Source organism: Hoplias malabaricus, chromosome 14, assembly GCF_029633855.1.
Source record: "Hoplias malabaricus isolate fHopMal1 chromosome 14, fHopMal1.hap1, whole genome shotgun sequence".
Lineage (NCBI taxonomy): Eukaryota > Metazoa > Chordata > Actinopteri > Characiformes > Erythrinidae > Hoplias > Hoplias malabaricus.
In genome coordinates, this window is record NC_089813.1 from 11,025,837 (window position 1) to 11,045,547 (window position 19,711).

A 19,711-nucleotide genomic window follows, 5' to 3' on the forward strand; every position below is an offset into this window, starting at 1 on the left:
CGTAGCTGCATTACGGAGGTTTATAGTGTCGGATGAATTCGAGTTCGACTTCGATCACATTTACAAGAATAACGGTACCTCTAAATTTGAGTTTAGCTTATTGCTAGGCTATTGTCATGGATAATTTTGGTTATTTAGCTAGCTAGATACTGTCATAACAGTCAGTCATAACGGTGTTTTACAGCGGCGTTGTTCAGCTGTTGTCCATCAGTGACGTCACCGTTGCGTTCAAGAATTTCCGTAGCGAGCTCGGGTTTTTCCGTCAATTTAATAAAATTGTCAGTTTTAAAGCAAATTAAGCAGCTATTTTCATTTTAATTCATACTTATATATGTCAGTAACTAAAATAATGTGAAATATTCATGGAGGTCCATTAAGTGGTGCTTAGCCTTTAACATTAGTAATACAACATTTCATTATCTCAATAAAACAATGTGTTTTTGTCATATTAATGAAACATGACCCATGACCTTTCAGGGCTTCCATACAAACCGCATTTCTATAGGATAGGATTCTCTTCCCTAGCTTAAATACAGTATAATGCTAAGCCATGTTTTGTATTAAAATCTTCATTTTTTCAGGGAGCTTCTTCATTAATTTTCCATTTTGTTCACTGGTTATTTTTAGCTGTTTTTTAAATCTTTTACAGAACTGATTCCATGAGTGTGCACAAACCGCTAACAAATGCCTTGTTTCAAGAACTGTTTCCTTGAATTCCTTTACTAGATCTTTAAATAATAGTTTATATTTTGACCCCAAATTTGGGAACAAGTCACGATCAGATTGCAAGGGGATCTCCAGTGCAGTCCCTTTTGGTGATTCCATAGGTTCCCCAGGTCTTCCATGTCAGGTGTCTGAGGCGTTGACCTATGTGTTTGAAACCAGCCCTTGGTTGAATTGGAGGTGGGGTTCGTTTGGATCATTATTGCTTTAGAGGATGAAATTCCTCTTCATCTTCTGCTTCATGACAGAGGCCGGTAGGTCTTGTGCCACAATCTATCTTGGTCGTTGGAGCTAGTTATTAGCCCATCTGTCTTGACTAGAGCTCCCGTCCCTGTTCAAAAGAAGCAGGCCCAAAAGATGACGCTTCCACCACCGTACTTCACAGAAGGGCTTGGACTTGAATGGTGTTTTGACTACTACCGGCCAGAAATTACTTCAGGGTTTGTTTGTTTGTTTCCTTTAATGTTGCTGTGGGCCTCTTGGGAGCCCTCTGTTATGTTTTCATCTTGTCCTCTCATCAAGATTTGATGACTGTCTTGGTGCCACTCTTACACTGAATTCTTTATTGAATAATTTAATGCTCCTACACCTTGTTTGCTTTTGAATCGTGTTCAGATCCAATAGGATGAAAGCACTGCTTTAAATCATCACTGACCCCAGTCTTGTATGCGAGTGTTTGTTGTGTTAATGCCTTCACGCACCTGCTTGTGCAGAAGTGTGGGCTTAGCTCAAAGGTGTCTTTCGGCTCAGTCAGCACACACAGAGCAAACATGGCAGCTCAGCGCTGTGATTTCAATTACTGTGAACATTCTTCCCTCCAGATTTTTCTCTTTGTAATGTCTCTCTCTCTCTCTCCTCAGACTTCTATGAATAGAAAGCAGGTGGAGAATGTAGCGAAGAAGAAGTTGGACAGTCTGATGAAGGAGTCGAAGATCCGAGACCGTGAGGATCCAGACAGCTTCACTATCGCAGCGCTGCCTCCATCGGGAAAACACGAAGAGAAAACAGACATGAAGGTGAAACAATAAAACGTCCTTCACATCACCTACACTGTACCCACCAGAGAGTCTACCTCTGTCTCTCTCTCTCTCTCTCTCTGCGACTCAGACAAGTCTCCTCCTCTTTATCTCCTTCCTCTTTTCATTTTCACTTCATTTTTCCTTCATTCATCTGTTCTTTTTCCCTCCTCGCTCTTTTTCAGATGAGATTCTGTTATTTTTGTTCCCCCAAATTCTTCTGCCCTCACTCTTTTTACCCTCATTTGCTTTCACACTTTCTCCTTGTCTCTGACCCCCAAAAACCACCTTCCTTTTTTCTCCTCATCTCTCCTTTCCCTCCCCTCCCCTCAGTCTCATTGGCGTTTCTAGGCCCGATCATTGTAAATATGCATAGCCTACTTGTATTTAAAGCTCAGAGAAACCCTTTAGCAGCCTATGGATGGCAGTAGACCGCTGTGGTTGTTATAATTCTGTCATCACTGTGTCATGCCCAGACTGTTGTGTAGTGGCATCTAAGCTTCTTTTCTGAATGAGGGAGATGAAAGACAAATTCTGTCACTACTGTGGTTAACAACACAGTTCCAAACTAGTGTCCTTTAGTGTGAGTGGATCTCAGGGTTAGGGACTCACTGGATTCTCTAAAATCTGGAGCTGAACATGTGAGACTGAGCACTGCACTGAAATCATAAGACTGGAAACCTCCCCAAAGCCATATACAAGCCAGAAGAGGTTTAAGAAGCTTTGCTACCATGGATTTACTGGCATGGATATAATATTAATTCATTTATACATTTTCTCTGTTTCATTCAGTTCAGGATCGGGGTGGATCCACAGTCGACCCAGAATCATTTGGCGCTTTTCCCCTGCATGGTACCTAGTCAACTTGGCTTTTTTCTTTTCCATTAGGCACATTTGGTGCCTGGTATCTGTAACCGGGTACTTATTTATTCCCTGCTCCCTCGTGGTTCCAAGTGAGCCGAGTAGGGACCAATGGCGCTTTTCCACCGCATGGGTCCGACTCTACACGACTTGATACGACATGGCCCAGCTCGCAAAGTTAGGCACTGTTTACTCATCGTGTATTCGCATGTTGTTTCCACATCACCATTTACTACCTACTTGGCACGGTTGGAACCCGGAGTGAGATGGAACTGAAAACTTACTCGGTTCCAGGGACCAGTTACCAGATTTGGCCAGTGGAAAAGTAAAAGAACCGTGCAGAGTCAAGTAGAGTTGTGTAGGTTCCATGTAGTGGAAACCCAGTAAACAAGGAACGTCCCTGGATGTTCAAAATAGGTCTAAAAGTGGTCTGTCCGTCAAGGACATATTTTAAACGTCAATAGACGTCCAAAATCCATCTTAATAAGTCAGTTATCAAGTGGTGACCAATCGATAACGTCAGTGGACGTCCAAGACGCGTTTTATACAAGTAATTTATTTCGGGACCAATTTATAACGTCAATGGACGTCCAAAATACGTCTAATAGTCGTCTTTTCAATGTCTGTGTTTGAACGTATTTTCAACCTTAAGAGAACGTTGATTAGACGGCAGTCATTACGTTATTTCAACGTTGAATCAGCGGCTAAATGTTTACTGGGAAAGCACCATAAACATAATATGAAAACATTGCAGAGCACTGATTGGCCAGAGAGACTTGTCAGTCATGACGAAATGCAAACAAACTCACCTTCTGTAAAATCTCCAAGCTACAGTAGTGATCACATTTGTTTTTAGCTGATTCATTACAGCGGCTTGTAAAATTATAATGTGGTCTTTTAAAGAGCTACAGATTCTCCTCAGATTGGTGGCAGACAAAAGACTCCAGCGAGAGCTTTATGAAGCAACAGAAAAACTACACTGATCTGTCTGCACGGCTTCACATGGCTGTTTTCAGTCCCAAAACACAATAACAACATGGGAATACGCAATGAGCAAACACTGCTTAACATTACTGTCGTTGCTGTTGTGGTTTCCAAAGCCAAGAACACACCCCGGAGAATGTCAGTCCCTCCCAAGGCTTCACACACTCACACAGTCATTCAAATATTCACAGCTGTGGACAATGTTCCACGGCCCATTCACCTACCAACATGTGTTTATGAATTGTGGTGGGAGGGGCAACAGCACCTGGAGGAAACCCACGCCGACACAAGTAGAAAACACCAAAATACACAAAATACATGAGGTCTTCAAAGTTTTTACGACGGTGATTGTTTTCAAAATCCATGTTTATAAAGAAATCAGACTTCGACCCGGATGTTCTAATATGGGCACGAGGGCCACCGCAGCAGTCTTTGCCAAATCAGAAGTTTCTAGAGCTGTTTGCCAAAGACCCCTAGAGCACCATTAGAGACGGAGACGACAACCGTGAGAGAACAAGGAATGAGTCATTTGTTTTCTCCCGTGGGGGACTTCCCGACTATGATTCGGTCTCCTCTCTGCCGTATCAGTGGCTCCCTCGCGCAGCCGGAGGAGATAATTGCTGTGGTAGCCTGAACATGTTGTGGTGTGATTAATGATCCAGAAAACACTTGTGGCTCCAAGTTTCCTCTGGGGTCATTAACATACAGCGTTCAAACTCGACGCACAGGCGTCACTGAGGAAATGCATTCAGGAGATACAGCACGCCCTTAAGGTGAAGTGTATCCTTGCAGGCTGGCACACAGCATTGAAGAGTGATTTTGTGTGTGTGTGTTTATTGTTATTTTCACCCCTTTCAACAGTGCTGGGAGTTATTTATGGTGCTTTGGTTGGGAAAGTGCTGCTGTGTAAATACACACCTGCAGCTCCCCATGCCTAGGGAGTGTTTTTCAGTCCACTCAGCACCTACACACTCAAACACACACACACAGAGTGAGCGCAGCATCTTGTTGGAAGCATCATCCCCCCTCTGTCTTACTGGAGCACTTTGTTCTCCAGTTCTCCAGTTAAAGACTGTAGCTCATATGTTGCCCTGCATACTTTTTTCTGCCCTCTTTCACTCTGCTCTTCAATGGTCAGGACCCCCCCCCCCCCAGGACCCAGAGCAGGTTTTATTAGGGTGCTGCATCGTTCTCAGCACTGTGGCAGACATGTGGCAGTGTGTGTTGCGCTGGTACGAGTGGATCATACACAGCAGTGCTGCTCGAGTTTTTAAACAGTGTTCACTTCCTGTCCACTCTGTTAGACACACCTCATCGGTCCACCTTGTAGATGTAAAGTGTAAAGTCAGAGACAGTAGTTCTGTAGATCTGTCGCTACAGTTTGTGTTCATCATCTTCTAATCCTTCATGGGTGTACACAGGACACCGCCCACAGAACGCTGTTCACCAGAAATTTTTGTTTGGTGCACTATTCTCAATCCAGCAGTAATACTGAGGGCTTTAAAAACTTCAGCAGCCACTGCTGTGTCTGTTCCTCGCACATCAGTGTCACTGCTGCACTGAGAAAGCTCCAGAAGCCAGATAATACCAGCACTGTGGGGGTCCTGATGTGTAGATGGTGAGGCCTGGAGGTGTGAGTTCACTCATGTTCTTCTCAAGCATTGATAGTGAGGAGAAGGTCAGCAGCAACAATTTCATGGTTCTAAAGGTTAAAAGTTTGGGAACCCCTGGTCTAACGGATGGTCCATGTGGCTGTTTGTGATCCTTGGGTGATTGTAAGAGACGGTGTGGTATGGAGTTCGGCAGTGGCAGTGCGCAGACCACAGCACACAAAGAGCTTAGGAGTGTGATTGAGGAATCAGCAGACTATTGCTGCCACCTACTGGCTGTGCTATAGAGCTATGTGTGTGTGTGTGTGTGTGTGTGTGTATACAGCTATGTGCTGTAACTTTGCTGCCGTTGAAAAGCTGGGAAAACAAGACAATTTCTTTATTAGTCTTTTGGCATTTTAACCACAAGCTTATATTCTGTGGAGGATGGTAACCGCTGACTGTTCTGAAAATCTCCCATTCATTCTTTTATTTATTCATTTATTTATACGTTTTCTGTAACCACTTCTTCCTGATCGGGGTTTTAGTGGATTCAGAGCTTACACAGAAACACTGGCCACAAGGCAGGCATCACACACTCACCCAGTGACACAGTCACATTCACACCTATGGATATTTTTGAATAACCAGTCCACCTAACAACATGTGTGTTTGGATTGTGGGAGGAGATCAGAGCACCTGGCGAAAACCCACACAAACACAGGGAGAACACATCACACACTCCTCACAGGCAGGGACCCAAGGCAGGGATACATCCCTGGGCCCTAGGACCCTGGAGCTGCTTGACAGTGACGCCACCTGTAGGAAGTGAAAGGCCTGATCTGATACTCATTCTCTGTACCTTCCTCAGGGGAAAGTTGATGATGCAATGGACACTGGAGATGAGGCTAACCCCAGCAGCAACAAACGCCTGGCCAGGTCCTTCATGGGCAGCTTCTCCAAGCGGAAGGTCAGTCCAGACTCAGACTTACAAACTAGGGCTGAAGGAACTGGAGAGAAATGATCAAATTAAAGCAAGAAATACAGCAAATGCTGTTTATGACAGTTCTTATTAGTGATTATTTTTGCACTGTTTTCTGTGACCCACAACTCACATGAGATGACAAATCATTAGGCACACTCCTGCACACTTCTTAAAGGAACATGAACCCAAAATCAGCCATTTCAGAAAGGTGTGGAAACAGTTCCCCAGCGTCCGTGTCGTAAATCACAATTATGGTCTTTGAATGACAATATTAATTTTTTAACACTATATTAATCATTTACCAAATTTGGTCTCAACTTTCTCAAATAATTCAATCATTTTTACAAAGTCTAGTGATCAGTTTTATTTAGTCATGCAAACACAGCATTACTTCTGAAGAGTTCAATAGGTTTAAATCATTAAATTCATGCTGAAATATGTATTCCCGGTAAATAAGGAACGTCCCTGGATGTTCAAAATAGGTCTAAAAGTAGTCTGTCCGTCAAGGACATATTTTAAACGTCAATGGACGTCCAAAATCCATCTTAATACGTTAGTTAAGCGGTGACCAATCGATAACGTCCAAAACGTGTTTTATACAAGTAATTTATTTTGGGACCAATTAATAACGTAAGTGGACGTCCAAAATATGTCTAATAGTCGTCTTTTCAACGTCTGTGTTTGGACGTTTTTTCAACTTTCATTTTCAACCTTAAGAGAACGTTGATTAGACGGCAGTCATTACGTTATTTCAACGTTGAATCAACGGCTAAATGTTTACTGGGTTAAGTATCATAATAACTCTCTTACCTTTCCTCTTCTCTCTCAGCACTATAGTGTCAATGTTCTCCATTAAATCTTCTGTTTCCAATGCTTAACCTCTAACCTGAAACATTTACGTAGCAAATTAAGAGATTTTAATTCAAAAATCACCAAAATTACATTGAGATATTGTAATAAATAGCCTTAATCTTAAAATACTAATAATTTTCTTGCCCATTTGTCATGAATATTACACCCCATATTTATATTACAAGGGAGTAGTAGCATTTCATTATTTAATTGACGAAAAATATGCCAGTAATTAGTTCATTTTTAATTGATCAGCGGCCCTATGCAAATTTAAAACATTCTCCCACTTTTTTGTCATTTTATGGTAATTTTACTGTTAATTAATATGAAAATAACAGCTTTCACTGTATTAAAAACATACAAATTAAATGAAAATGTCAAGGGAGAAGAATTTATTGGTCACTGCATTCGTAACTGAGTCCTATTTAAAAATATCTAAATAAATAAATAAAAAGAGCTGCAAAAGCATGCGCATCACTTTGATCTGTTCTTACAGGTAATGTAGTGTCCAAAAGTATGTGAACATTTTTGTTTAGACAATTTTTAAAATTGTGATTTCCATGTTAGTGAATTATGAATGTTACGGCGTATATATATATATATATATATATATATATATTTTTTTTTTTTCTATTAAATTAATCTGTCCCATTCAGAAAAAGACCAGCAAGCTGAAGAAGGCGTCCAGTTTTGAAGACACAGACACGGATCAGGAGAGCTCCAGCAGCGCCTCCAAAGCCCCCCTACACCACAGCAGGTGGGATTATAATCACTGACTAAGTACACACACCTGTGTGTGTGTGTGTGTGGGCTGTAAGATGTTTATGTTCTCCGACTGTCTCCACAGAAGGAAGAAAACCATGAAATTGTCCAGGGCTTTATCCGACCTGGTGAAGTACACAAAGTCGGTGGCCATGCAGGACCTGGAGAACCAAGGTGGATTATATCAACCTCCTTTTACCAGTCTTTAAGATTCTAGAATTAGAGAGACTAAGAGCTTTGCATGTGATTAAACCACTGTGTCCCGTTTGTCTGTTTTTGCACCAGTATTTTAGAGAGACTGTTAGAAAAACTAATGGAAATACTAGATAACCAGAATAAAGTTGGAGCTCCCAAGTGGTACGGCAGTCTAAGCCTTGGCCCCATGATCTGGACATCTCTGCTCCGATCCTTGTGATACCTCATCTCACTGAGGACACTGGGAGTCCTAGAGAGCACACATGGCCTCCTAAATGGCCCCTCCTCTCCCTCGTGTTTACAAGGGTTGAACAGGAGATGACTGAATATTAGGAAATTCAGCAAAACATGTAGATAAACATAATTTAAATGTATTTATTATAATCTTTGAATCTGTTTTTAAGTATCCCCAAAAAGCAGACAATATTTGTCAACCACTCAACCACTGCATATTCAGATGCATGTAGTATAAACTGTAACCCCTTACTTTTGTTTCTTCAAGGAAACATAGGCCTGTTTAAAAAGCTTAAAAGTAGACATATCTTCATTACAAAGCTGACCCCAGGAGAAGGGTCTGGCTAGACTCTGTTAGATCCCTAAACAATAACAGTAATCATCACAAAAAGACTTTACTTTTTTCCTAAGACCTGTGTTTGCTGCAAATGCTGGAGTCTCTTCTCTGTAGACTTGTTTTTCTGATGTAATGTTCAGAAACCAGAAGAAGCTGTTTTGTTTACTTCGGGATTCAACATTCCCTTCAGATGTGACACTGACCAATAAGAAAGGCCTATAATTTAATTAATTAATGGTATTAAATGCTGAAATTACACAATTACACTGAATAGTTGGCCACTGTTTCTTACATTTGTCTTGTTTGTTTGAATTGTCTAAGAGTGGTATTATTACCATTGATAATAATTCATAACAATTCAACAAAAACAATAATAATAACAATAATAAATTGTATGTATATAGAGCTTTTCAGGATACTCACTTTTCATATCGTCGCTGTTCGATTAAAAACGCGTATCTAGATAAAGCTAGCTAGCTTTTCAGGAACAATTTCTCTGAGGGTTACATTAAACCACAGATAATGCGGTTTATACAGCTCAGAAATGTAAAAATATCAATATCATGTAAAAACATGCATGTTCAAAAGTTTCATATGTAAAATGTATTTGCGTGGAGTGTAGACAGCAAATACTGACAAACACGGATTTCTTTTAGTGATATCCAGCCAGCCACTTCCACCTCCGTGTTACAACAGCCTGCAATATTCGCCTAAACATAGGGTGAGGAGACGTCCTCTTTTACCCGGACATGTCCTCTTTTTAGATTTAAAAAATGTCCGGGCGGAATTTCACAAACGTCCGGGATTTTGTTTTTCTAGCGCTTACATAGAACTTCGAGAAGTTTCGTTCACAAACTAGTCCCGCCCTCCCCTACTCCGATTGGTTCGCTTGAGTGAGAAGGGGGCGTGGTGAAGTAGCCTAAAATCTTCTGATTGGACGGTCTGACTGTAGAGCTACCGTTATTGGGCGATAACCTTCTCTGTAAACATTTAATTGGTCAGTCTGCACGTCAGTAGTCCTTGTTTACGTCAGGCAAAGCTCATGTACCTACCCTCATCTCGAGCAGCTATGCCGAAACGTAAATGTAAGTTCTCGGATGAATTAAAAAAGAAATTCCCATGTTTTGTGTAGAAAATAAAGGTGTAAAGGACCTAAAAGCACACATAGGTTCAGCTAAGTATACAACGGAGATGAGTATAAAAATGGAGATGGATAAACGTGTTTTTAATCGGACAGCGACGATTCGTGAAATAAATCAGAGAAACAATAGGGCTTAGGAGCATTAGATGCTATAAAATTCAGTTCTAATGAGAAAATAAATAAAATATGAGAAAATATAAATAAATAAAATACGAAAACAATAAAATAAAATGCAATATAAAAGTAACAACACTAGATCAAACAGTAGTCGAATGTACAACACTACCACATCAGTGTCACTGCAGCGCTGACAACTATTCACCACCCAAATCATACCTGCCCTGTGAGGGTCCTGACCATTGAAGAAAAGCGTGAAATGGGCAAAAAAATGTATGTAGAGCAACAGAAAGATTGACCACAGTCTGTAATTGTAATTGTAACTGAACTATAAAAGTCTCCTGTATAAAAATCTCTGTGGAGCTTAGAGAATTTAAAGCTGCTTTGTGACAACGTCAGTTGTAAAAGGCACTATACAAATAAATTTGATTTGATTTGATACAGTGAGTGTAGATACAGTGAGGTGGTCGTTATGTCATGGCTGATCGGTGTATAGAGCAGTGGAACCCAGTGGACCCACTCTGGCTCTTATTCAGTCACACAGCAATTTCCATGACAGTGGCATCACTCAGCAGGCAGAGCGCTGTAATCTTTATATAAATATGAATATTTGATATGTTTTCTGTCTGTGTGTATAATGCTGTTACTCTGTATCTTCAGGTGGAGGCAGTTGGCTGGTTTCCTCACTCAGTGAGACCAAGGCTCATCAGCTGATGCAGCAGAAGCCGGCGCAGTTCGTTCGCTTCAACCAGCGGCAGCTTTCAAGAGTCTACCCCTCGTCCTACCGCGTCGACTCCAGCAACTTCAACCCTCAGCCCTTCTGGAACTCTGGCTGCCAACTGGGTACACTGCTGTCCACTGCCAAAACACACACACACACACACACACACACACACACACACACACACACACACACACAATTTCAGGTCAAATAAATAGGCCCTATAATCTGAATATCACAAGTTTGATCCCCAGTGATGCCTCAGCCATCTTAGGTCTGGGAATCCGAGAGCACAACTGGCCCCGCTCTCTCTGAGTGGTTAGCATGGAATTCCCTCCAGGGGCGGACTTGGACAAAAAATCGGCCCTGGTATTTTGGACTAGACAGGCCCAGCACATTGGATAACGCACAACTTTTTGGTCTGGAGCCTACCCGGAATCACTGGGCGTAAGGCAGGGACACACCCTGGAGGGGGTGCCAGTACTTCACAGGGCGACACACACTCAAACATTCAGTCCACCTACCAACGTGTGTTTTTGGACCGTTGGAGGAAACCGGAGCACCCAGAGGAAACCCACGCAGACACAGGGAGAACACACCAACTCCTTACAGACAGTCACCCGGAGGAAACACACACAGACACAGGGAGAACACACCAAACTCCTCACAGACAGTCACCCAGAGGAAACCCACGCAGACACAGGGAGAACACACCACACTCAAACATTCAATCCACCTACCAACGTGTGTTTTTGGACCGTGGGAGGAAACCGGAGCACCCGGAGGAAACCCACACAGACACAGGGAGAACACACCAAACTCCTCACAGACAGTCACCCGGAGGAAACCCATGCAGACACAGGGAGAACACTCCAAACTCCTCACACCAGAAGTCACACGGAGCGGGACTTTCATTTACTTTAGCATAGGCTTTATTTATGCTAGCTGGCAAAGATAAACTCAAACACTGAGGAGATTTATATTTTATAGTTTTTCCTTTAAGAAACTTCATATAAGCATAATGAATGCAATTAATACAATTTGTGGTTAGGAAGCAAATTCTTGCGCTGAATTATAGCATTACGCAGGCAGCATCAATGCAAAATGTGTTGGTGTTTAACAGTGTGATTGGGCCAGCCCAGTGTCAAGGCCAGGCCCACGGCCAGGTTTGATGCAAACGTCCAATTTCCTTATACTGCTGTGCAATGATGTTAAAGCACATTATTTCACATTTAAAGTTATTTCTAATTGTTGTTTATATCAGGGCTGACTACAACCAAAACTAAATAAATACATAAATAATATATATGTATTTTTACTTTCTGGCTGATTTACATGCAGTGGCTTTGAACTACCAGTCGGAAGGTAGAGTTCTTCAGCTGAACAGAGCAAAGTTCTACAGCAACGGCAACTGTGGCTACGTCCTCAAACCTAAGTGCATGTGTGAAGGTGAGTTTGGACGTGTTTTTCTTGCCTCGGCTGAGCATCATTGGGAGTATAGTGCATTAACAGTGTTAATGAAATAATTTGATAATATAAAATATCATTCATAACTATTATTATTATACAATTGTGTGTTCTTCATTGTTATTTATCATTTCAATATATTGCTGTATTTGGGAGTAAAATCTGATTGAGCACTAAACAGAAAGAAATTCAAATATTAGCTTTTGTTGCATAAATCCCTATAGTATGCAGTGCCTATAGCCACAATGGGAGGTGACTATAAACACAGTCCTCTAGATCACACTGCCAAATAATCTTAGCAAGACAGAGTCTTCAGTAAATGAGAAATTAATGTAATATTTCCCTCCACGGGGTCATTTTTTCTCCCTAGTGCTTTGCACAATTGCAGAGCTCAGCATACTTCTAGGCAATAACCTCATCAAATGAAATTTATCTTACCCCACTGGTGGTGAATTCTGCTTCCGTCCAACATTTGTTCCTGAAGTTATCTGTAGGTTGCTGTCAGACTTAGCTGAGCTTGGGAAAACGTCGTTGTGGAGAGAGTGGAGAAAGGAGAAGAAACTGTAAAATAATGTATAAAAAATAAAATAAAATATATTCAAATATTTAATTAAAATAAGAAATAAAAACAATTCTGTTGAAGGAAGCCCTACGTACAAGGTATGTTTTAACAGCATCGTATTAGGAAACATCCATTACACTAACATCTACTGGCCTGGATGTTTCATAGATTCTACACTAATCCTATTTTTAACATCGCTGCAGCCAAAAATTTGGTAGACCCAACCTCTGAAGCTTAAATCGTTTAATTCTGGGAATATAAAGACATTATTTAAATTTATTCAGAAATGATTGAGAGTCTAAGCACCACTTTTCACCAACAGGTCCCTTCAACCCCATGCTGGAGGACCCGCTGCCTGGACAGATGAAGAAACAGCTGGTGTTAAAGATTATCAGTGGTCAGCAGTTGCCCAAACCCAAAGACTCCATGCTGGGAGACAGAGGAGAGGTGATAACCTGGAAATATGTTTCCATCTGCATGGGTATTTTAGCCAAATGTTAAGAATTAGGATGTGAAATCATCTTAAATCTAGTCCATTTAAAATGTCAAAGAGATATTGTTAATGTTTTCACATTTTTTACATGCATTAATTGAAATGAGCTCACTTATATTGGCAGATAACTGGGCTTATTTAAAGGAACACTATGTAGTATGGTTACCTTAAAATTACAGCTTCATAATCATTGTTTGATTCTCTGACCTGTAACTGAGAATACAGAGCCTCTGTTGTTGCTACTCTGAGCTCAGCACTGCAGTAAAGGCACTATGTACATTTTGGAGGAGGGTAGGAAACTAGGAAACCCAGAGCAGTGCTGTAAAGGTCAGTTGCACTCTACAACTGTAAGTGAGCCCAGAAACACTTACCTAGTGTTCCTTTAAGGCATGAAAATCTATTCAGAATTGTCTGAATTGAACAGATTGAAGTCTTTCTTAATTGAGGAATGTGTGTAAAACTAGAGGAAAATGCCTAAAAACTATAAATAACCCTATAGAATTATTGGAACCAGCCTCAGCATGAGAACTATTCACTAATCTCCTATAGATTAAAGAATATTTCCCTTGGCTTGATCGTTTTGGCACTTGGTTGTGGAGGGTAAAGAAAACGTTTTACTCCTTTTCCTCAGATCATTGATCCTTTTGTGGAAGTGGAGATCATTGGTTTGCCGATAGACTGCTGTAAAGAGCAGACCAGAGTGGTGGACGATAATGGTGAGCAACACAGCACACATTTAGCAGTAGAGATGGGTGGTATATCCACTTTTTAATATATATATATCCATCCATCCATTATCTTTAACTGCTTATCCAATTCAGGGTCATCATTGGGCGCAAGGCGGGAATACACCCTGGAGGGGACACCAGTCCTTCACAGGGCAACACACACACTCACGCATTTTTGAGTAGCCAGTCAACCTACCAACGTGTGTTTTTTTGGACTGTGGGAGGAAACCGGAGCACCCGGAGGAAACCCACGCAGACACAGGGAGAACACACCAACTCCTCACAGACAGTCACCCGGAGGAAACCCACGCGGACACAGGGAGAACACACCAACTCCTCACAGTCACCTGGAGGAAACCCACGCGGACACAGGGAGAACACACCACACTCCTCACAGACAGTCACCCTGAGGAAACCCACGGCGACACAGGGAGAACACACCACACTCCTCACAGACAGTCACCCGGAGGAAACCCACGCGGACACAGGGAGAACACACCACGCTCCTCACAGACAGTCACCCGGAGCCGGAATCGAACCCACAACCTCCAGGTCCCTGGAGCTGTGTGACTGCGACACTACCTGTGCCGCCCTATATACCGTCACAGAACACAAAACATTAACATAGCACACAGTATTACCCTGGGGGTGGCTTACTTATAAATCAATCACTCAATAAATATTGAATAGTCAGTCCGGCAATAACTGCTATGGAAGCTACCGAAACATTCTGGCGATAACAAATCTGAGAGTGTCTGAGAGAGCGACCTACACTGGACTAATAGGAAGAAAGAAATGAGACTGGTTCTGTCGTGTTTGGAACCATAGCTGGCCAGCTAGACTTAGAGCTAACAAACACCACAGCACAGACCGTGTTCCAGCGCACTGAGGCTAAAATCACACACGTGTAAAAGGTGAAGCCACATATCGGTGAGTACAATATTGAGTGAAGGGTCTGTGGAGCTTGTTTATTTTTCCCTACCTGTTTTTTTTAATTGTGTGACATCACTACACCATGAGCTCCTACAGCGCCCCCTCCCTCTGGGTCTCTTAAATGCACACGAATGGCCTCATTTGGCAATGTACTGACTAGACACACACAGGACAGAAATTAGACACACCAGATACGTTATAATTTTGAAATACAGTCATCATATTGAGATACTGTAACTGTGTGTGTGTGTGTGTGTGTGTGTGTGTGTGTGTGTGTGCGCGCGCGCGCGTGTGTGTGTGTGTGTGTGTGTGTGAAGCTATATTTTGCCTGATGCAGACACTATTGAACTGTAGAGCTGTGCATTCTAGCTCTAATCAACTGAATAATTCATGAATGCTGAGGAGCCAGCTTTGACTTATTTTAATGCTCTCACCTTCTCTCTCTCTCTCTCTCTCAGGGTTTAACCCTATGTGGGAAGAAACCCTGGTGTTCTCAGTGCACATGCCAGAGACTGCTCTTGTGCGTTTTCTGGTATGGGATCACGACCCCATTGGGCAAGATTTCATCGGCCAGCGCACCCTCGCCTTCAACAGCATGATCCCAGGTATCACTCATCACTCCACTGGCTGTTTTGGTTTTTCTTTAACTTCTAGTGGACGTCTTTTTGTACATGAGCCAGTGACTGATGGGCTGGCCTGGTTTTTTTTTTGCTGCAGGTTATCGTCATGTGTATTTAGAAGGGATGGAAGAGGCGTCGATCTTTGTTCATGTGGCTGTAAATGACATCACTGGTAAGGTAGGTACTGCAAAAGATAGGAGGAAGTTCAGCCCCATTTGACCACACTTCTCCTTATTAAGCAGGCTAGCGGTTTGTTTTGATTTTTATCTTTCTTCCTTGAGCTTAAACCTTTTGTGTTTACCTTATTGTACTTTACCATTTCCTCTGATATTCTAGTGGACTATTTCATATATAATTCATTAGATAAACGGGCTGAAACTGATCAATTTAACCGATAAAATTTAATTAATTAATACTATAGCCATATTTATTTCAATTGGTATTTAATAAGATTTACCAATGAGTAAAGAAGACGTTTTAAATTTAAAAAAAAATCACTTTTTAACAAATTTTGAGGATATTTCCTCACCGTTTGCCACTCTCCTGTCTGTTTGTGTATTCAAAACCAGTCTAATGTGTTTAAGAAGCCCCAGTGTGTGTTAATAGGTAAAAACTGAAAGTTCCTCTGTTTGGTGTGCTAGGCTTTACTCTCTCTGTCCACAGCAAATCAGCGGCATTTTGGATGATTTTAGATAATGAAGAGAACTCCAAACGTTAAAAAACATGAACTGAGATGAGGATATTGCTCTATTCCTGCTCCATAGATGGTTAATATTGACTTATTTTGGCTGTAGATGGAAGTGACTCTAAATTCAGGAGAGTGCTAACTGCATGAAAGAAGTCACAGCCCTAAAGTGATACAAAACTAAACGACTCCAATATCAAACAAGTATTTTTGGTAATTCAAACAGTAATAAAAACTTAGACAAGTCCAACTTCAGCCAAGTACAAACTTACCGTTCCACGATAAAAAACACGGAGATTCCGAACACAAACAAAACAAAACAAAAACAACGTTTTCTCACAAGATGTCCTTTTTAACGGTTGCTTCAGTTTCTTAAATGAAAATCCATGACATGAGCAGATAGGTCTTTGCGGAACTGAATTGAAAGTACCCTATTGGTTAATAAAAACACACAGCTGTGCCACTATAATGCCCAGAGCTAATGCTTATTAGGAGATTTAGATTCATACGGAAGGTTGCATGGGCTGTAAATTGGACACAGAATTTTTTTGGCCTGTCATACTTTATACGTTAATATTTTCAGCATAAAAAATGTGGTTGAACTAACAATTGGGTTTTCAAGGCTTGAGTTTGGTGGTTAAATGAAGTATCAGTTCCACTGCTATGGCTTTTATAGCTGTTAAATATGTCATGCCGTTTTTCATTAACTGTCCCCATTTTACTCTGATAATTACAGATGTTTGTCTTGGAGATTTCTCTCTCTCTTTGTATAGTCTCCTCTCTCTCTCTCTCTCCCTCTCTCTCTCTCTCTCTCTTCCTCCCTCTGTCTCTGACCCCTCTCTCTCTTTCTCTCTTTCTCTTTCTGCTTCCAGTGCAACCAGCTTAGTCCAAAAGCTGTCTTTAGAGGCAGGAAAGTGTTAGGAGCCCTGACGCTGTCACTCAAACTTCAGGTGTAGTGAGACGCAATCAGCACCCTGCATGTGCCACATGACCCACCCTTTCCCCCACACTCCCCCTCTCCCCTCCAAACACCTCTGCCTCGCCCTCTTCCTGAGCGAGCAGCCAACCAAGCCTGGCCTCATGTGCTAGCATCCAACCTTGCCAACTCATGCAAAAATGAGTTGTGACATAATTGTGACTGCCTCTACCTTCGCCAGCATTCTCATTCGATCCCCCACCCCCACCCCCACCCCCCCCTAACCCCCAAAACAGATCCAATGTCCCCAGTTCCCTGCTGCAGGCAAAAGGAGGGAGAAAAAAACACAGCATCAGACACACTGTGTTCCAGGGGCGACTGTGCCTCCTCTTATTTCACTGAACTCAGGAGATGCTCAGTCTGCAATATGGCCTCAAATGCCTTGTTAGCAGTAGCAGGGCGTTCCGTTTGACAGAGCTGAAATCGTGCGGGTGCATCGTCCTCATGTCTGTAATTTTAGAAAGCTCACTGGATGATGCTTATTCAGTCCCAGGTTGATGTTTTGTTTGTGGCGATGAAGAGTCGGAGGTTATCAGGTATTCTGCTTTGTGTTATGAATCAGTTGGGTGATTTTTATAGCGTAAAACTTATCTTCATCTATTTGGACTGTTGTTACATTGCTTGTTGTTGTCAAATTGATACATAGCTTTACCCAAATTGGGCTAAGTCAATTTTCTTATGAGCTTTGTTAATGTTTCACTTGGTTTCAGTTACGTTTGGATATATTCAGTGTGTATTGTTGAAAAATTGGTTTTTAGATAGGTGTCTTTTTTAAAAGATAGATAAATATGTAGGTGCCTTTTAAAAAGAAGATAAACTTGAATTGCGAAGTACAGTCCACTGAGAATTTGCTACCTACATTTTGTCTAACTGTATGCCTTATTGTACCACAGTTGCAGTTGCTGCTGAGGTGGTTAATATACACTGAACGATCACTGGATTAGGAACCTACCTTATATATATATATATATATATACACTCTCATTGTCCATTTTATCAGCTCCACTGATAAAATGGTCACAGTGTTTAAAAACTTGAGCAGCACTGCTGTGTCTGATCCACGTATACCAGCACAACACACACTAACACACCTTCTCTGTGGATCCCTGAGCAACTTAAAAGGGGATAAGTAAGTATGCAGAGCAACAGATAAATTACATTCTGTAATTGTAGAAGTACAGAGTGCTCCTGTGTGGTCAGTGGAGCTGATAAAATGGACAGTAGGTGTAGATACAAGGGAGGTGTTCCTAATCCAGTGATCATTCAGTGTATAAAGCACGTTACACATGGGTCTACCTTGACGTGGTTCATGAAATGACATTGGGTGCAGTGCCTTGCAGGGTGAATGTATTGCTGTTAGTTGGAGTTCATAATCTGTTGGAACAAAAAGATGAGGTTTACTTTACTGCTTTTTATGTTCTTTGGGGTTCACACATTTGGTCTTGTAGTGTATCACAACAATTAGGAAAACTTTATCTATCTCAGTATATCAGAAACGTCATTGTCTGACTAAGCATCAGCAACTAATCCACATTGTTTCAGCACCTAAGTCTTGAAAGGGTTAAGTAGCAAACTGGTTTATTTATGTTATGATTTTGGTCTGTGAAGCACAGCAGTCATGGATTCTTTCTCTATCAAAGCTGTACTGGTAGGTGGCCTTTGTTTTTTTGAAAAACAGTCATAAAGTAGACTTCTGTTTTGCAGAGTGAAGCAAAAACATTCTTTAAGAGCTTGCATAAAGCAAGAGAGTCAGGTCAGAAAACCAACACGCAAACATACTGCAACAAATGTGGACAGTGTGAACCCCACTTACATACCACCATCATATACATACAGTAACTGCACTGTGCATATTGTTCAGGTTAGCATTTTAGCAGGGTAAAGGTAAGGAAAGAATACGACTATTTTAGGATTAATTAAACAAAGGATCCCTTTGAGTGTGAAGGACAGATGACCCAGTGTCATTTTTATCCAGCATTTCAGTGTCTAATCCCACAGCTGAGTCACTGTAACTCATTTCATTTCCACCCTGGTTTCCATCTCCATTTCAGTATAGCTCAGTTCTGTGTTTACACTCAGGCGAATGTGTATCACACAAATGGATTGTGTGGAAACCAGTGTGATGTATTCATGCACTTGTCTTGTCATTTGTGTGCTAACATTGTCATTTCCAGTATGTTCTCAAGCAACAACAAAAGTAAATGTAACTCTTCACCCAAAAATTATAATGTTGCTAATGCTAGTATGACAGTAATGTGAATTAGAAAATGCTAACTAGAAATGCTAACTCCTACTTGTAATTAACATCTTGATTTTTTTTTTAAGTCTTTTAAGTGTTTTTGGGTGAAGTGGCAACTGATAAAAGACTGCTTAAGTATATTTAAGTATGGTTTTAGTTTTTCAATATCATTTCTATCTAGCTGTATTTAATTAGTAAGTTGCTAAGTTCCTCCAGTAAAATTGGATAGTGCTAAATTTGTTGTCCAGTTTAAGATCATGTAATTTCCTGATGATTTTAATATTCTAAAGTATTAAGTGCTAAGTTCTATTTATAGCATGACTACTTAATACTAACACACACAAAATAAACCCTCAGAGTTTGACACAAGATCACTGCCTGCTTGTTTCTTGTACTGTTTACATGTCTAGTGGTGCTTTTCTACTTCACGGTACTTACACTACTCGACACTTCTCAGCTCTACTCACTTTTTGGTGACTGGTATCTGGTTT

The 19,711-nt window shown here is 41.2% G+C and overlaps 1 protein-coding gene across 1 annotated transcript in view; it reads left to right on the plus strand.

The window, feature by feature from the left end:
* plch2a (phospholipase C, eta 2a) overlaps window positions 1–19,711 on the plus strand; it is a 178,014-nt gene that overhangs the window by 150,138 nt on the left and 8,165 nt on the right. Inside the window, exons 12-21 of the mRNA XM_066644357.1 lie at window positions 1,584–1,739; window positions 6,045–6,143; window positions 7,667–7,767; window positions 7,858–7,946; window positions 10,457–10,639; window positions 11,859–11,966; window positions 12,869–12,993; window positions 13,671–13,755; window positions 15,159–15,305; window positions 15,418–15,497. Of these exons, the coding sequence (XP_066500454.1) occupies window positions 1,584–1,739; window positions 6,045–6,143; window positions 7,667–7,767; window positions 7,858–7,946; window positions 10,457–10,639; window positions 11,859–11,966; window positions 12,869–12,993; window positions 13,671–13,755; window positions 15,159–15,305; window positions 15,418–15,497 (1,173 nt within the window). The remainder of the gene's footprint in view (window positions 1–1,583; window positions 1,740–6,044; window positions 6,144–7,666; window positions 7,768–7,857; window positions 7,947–10,456; window positions 10,640–11,858; window positions 11,967–12,868; window positions 12,994–13,670; window positions 13,756–15,158; window positions 15,306–15,417; window positions 15,498–19,711) is intronic.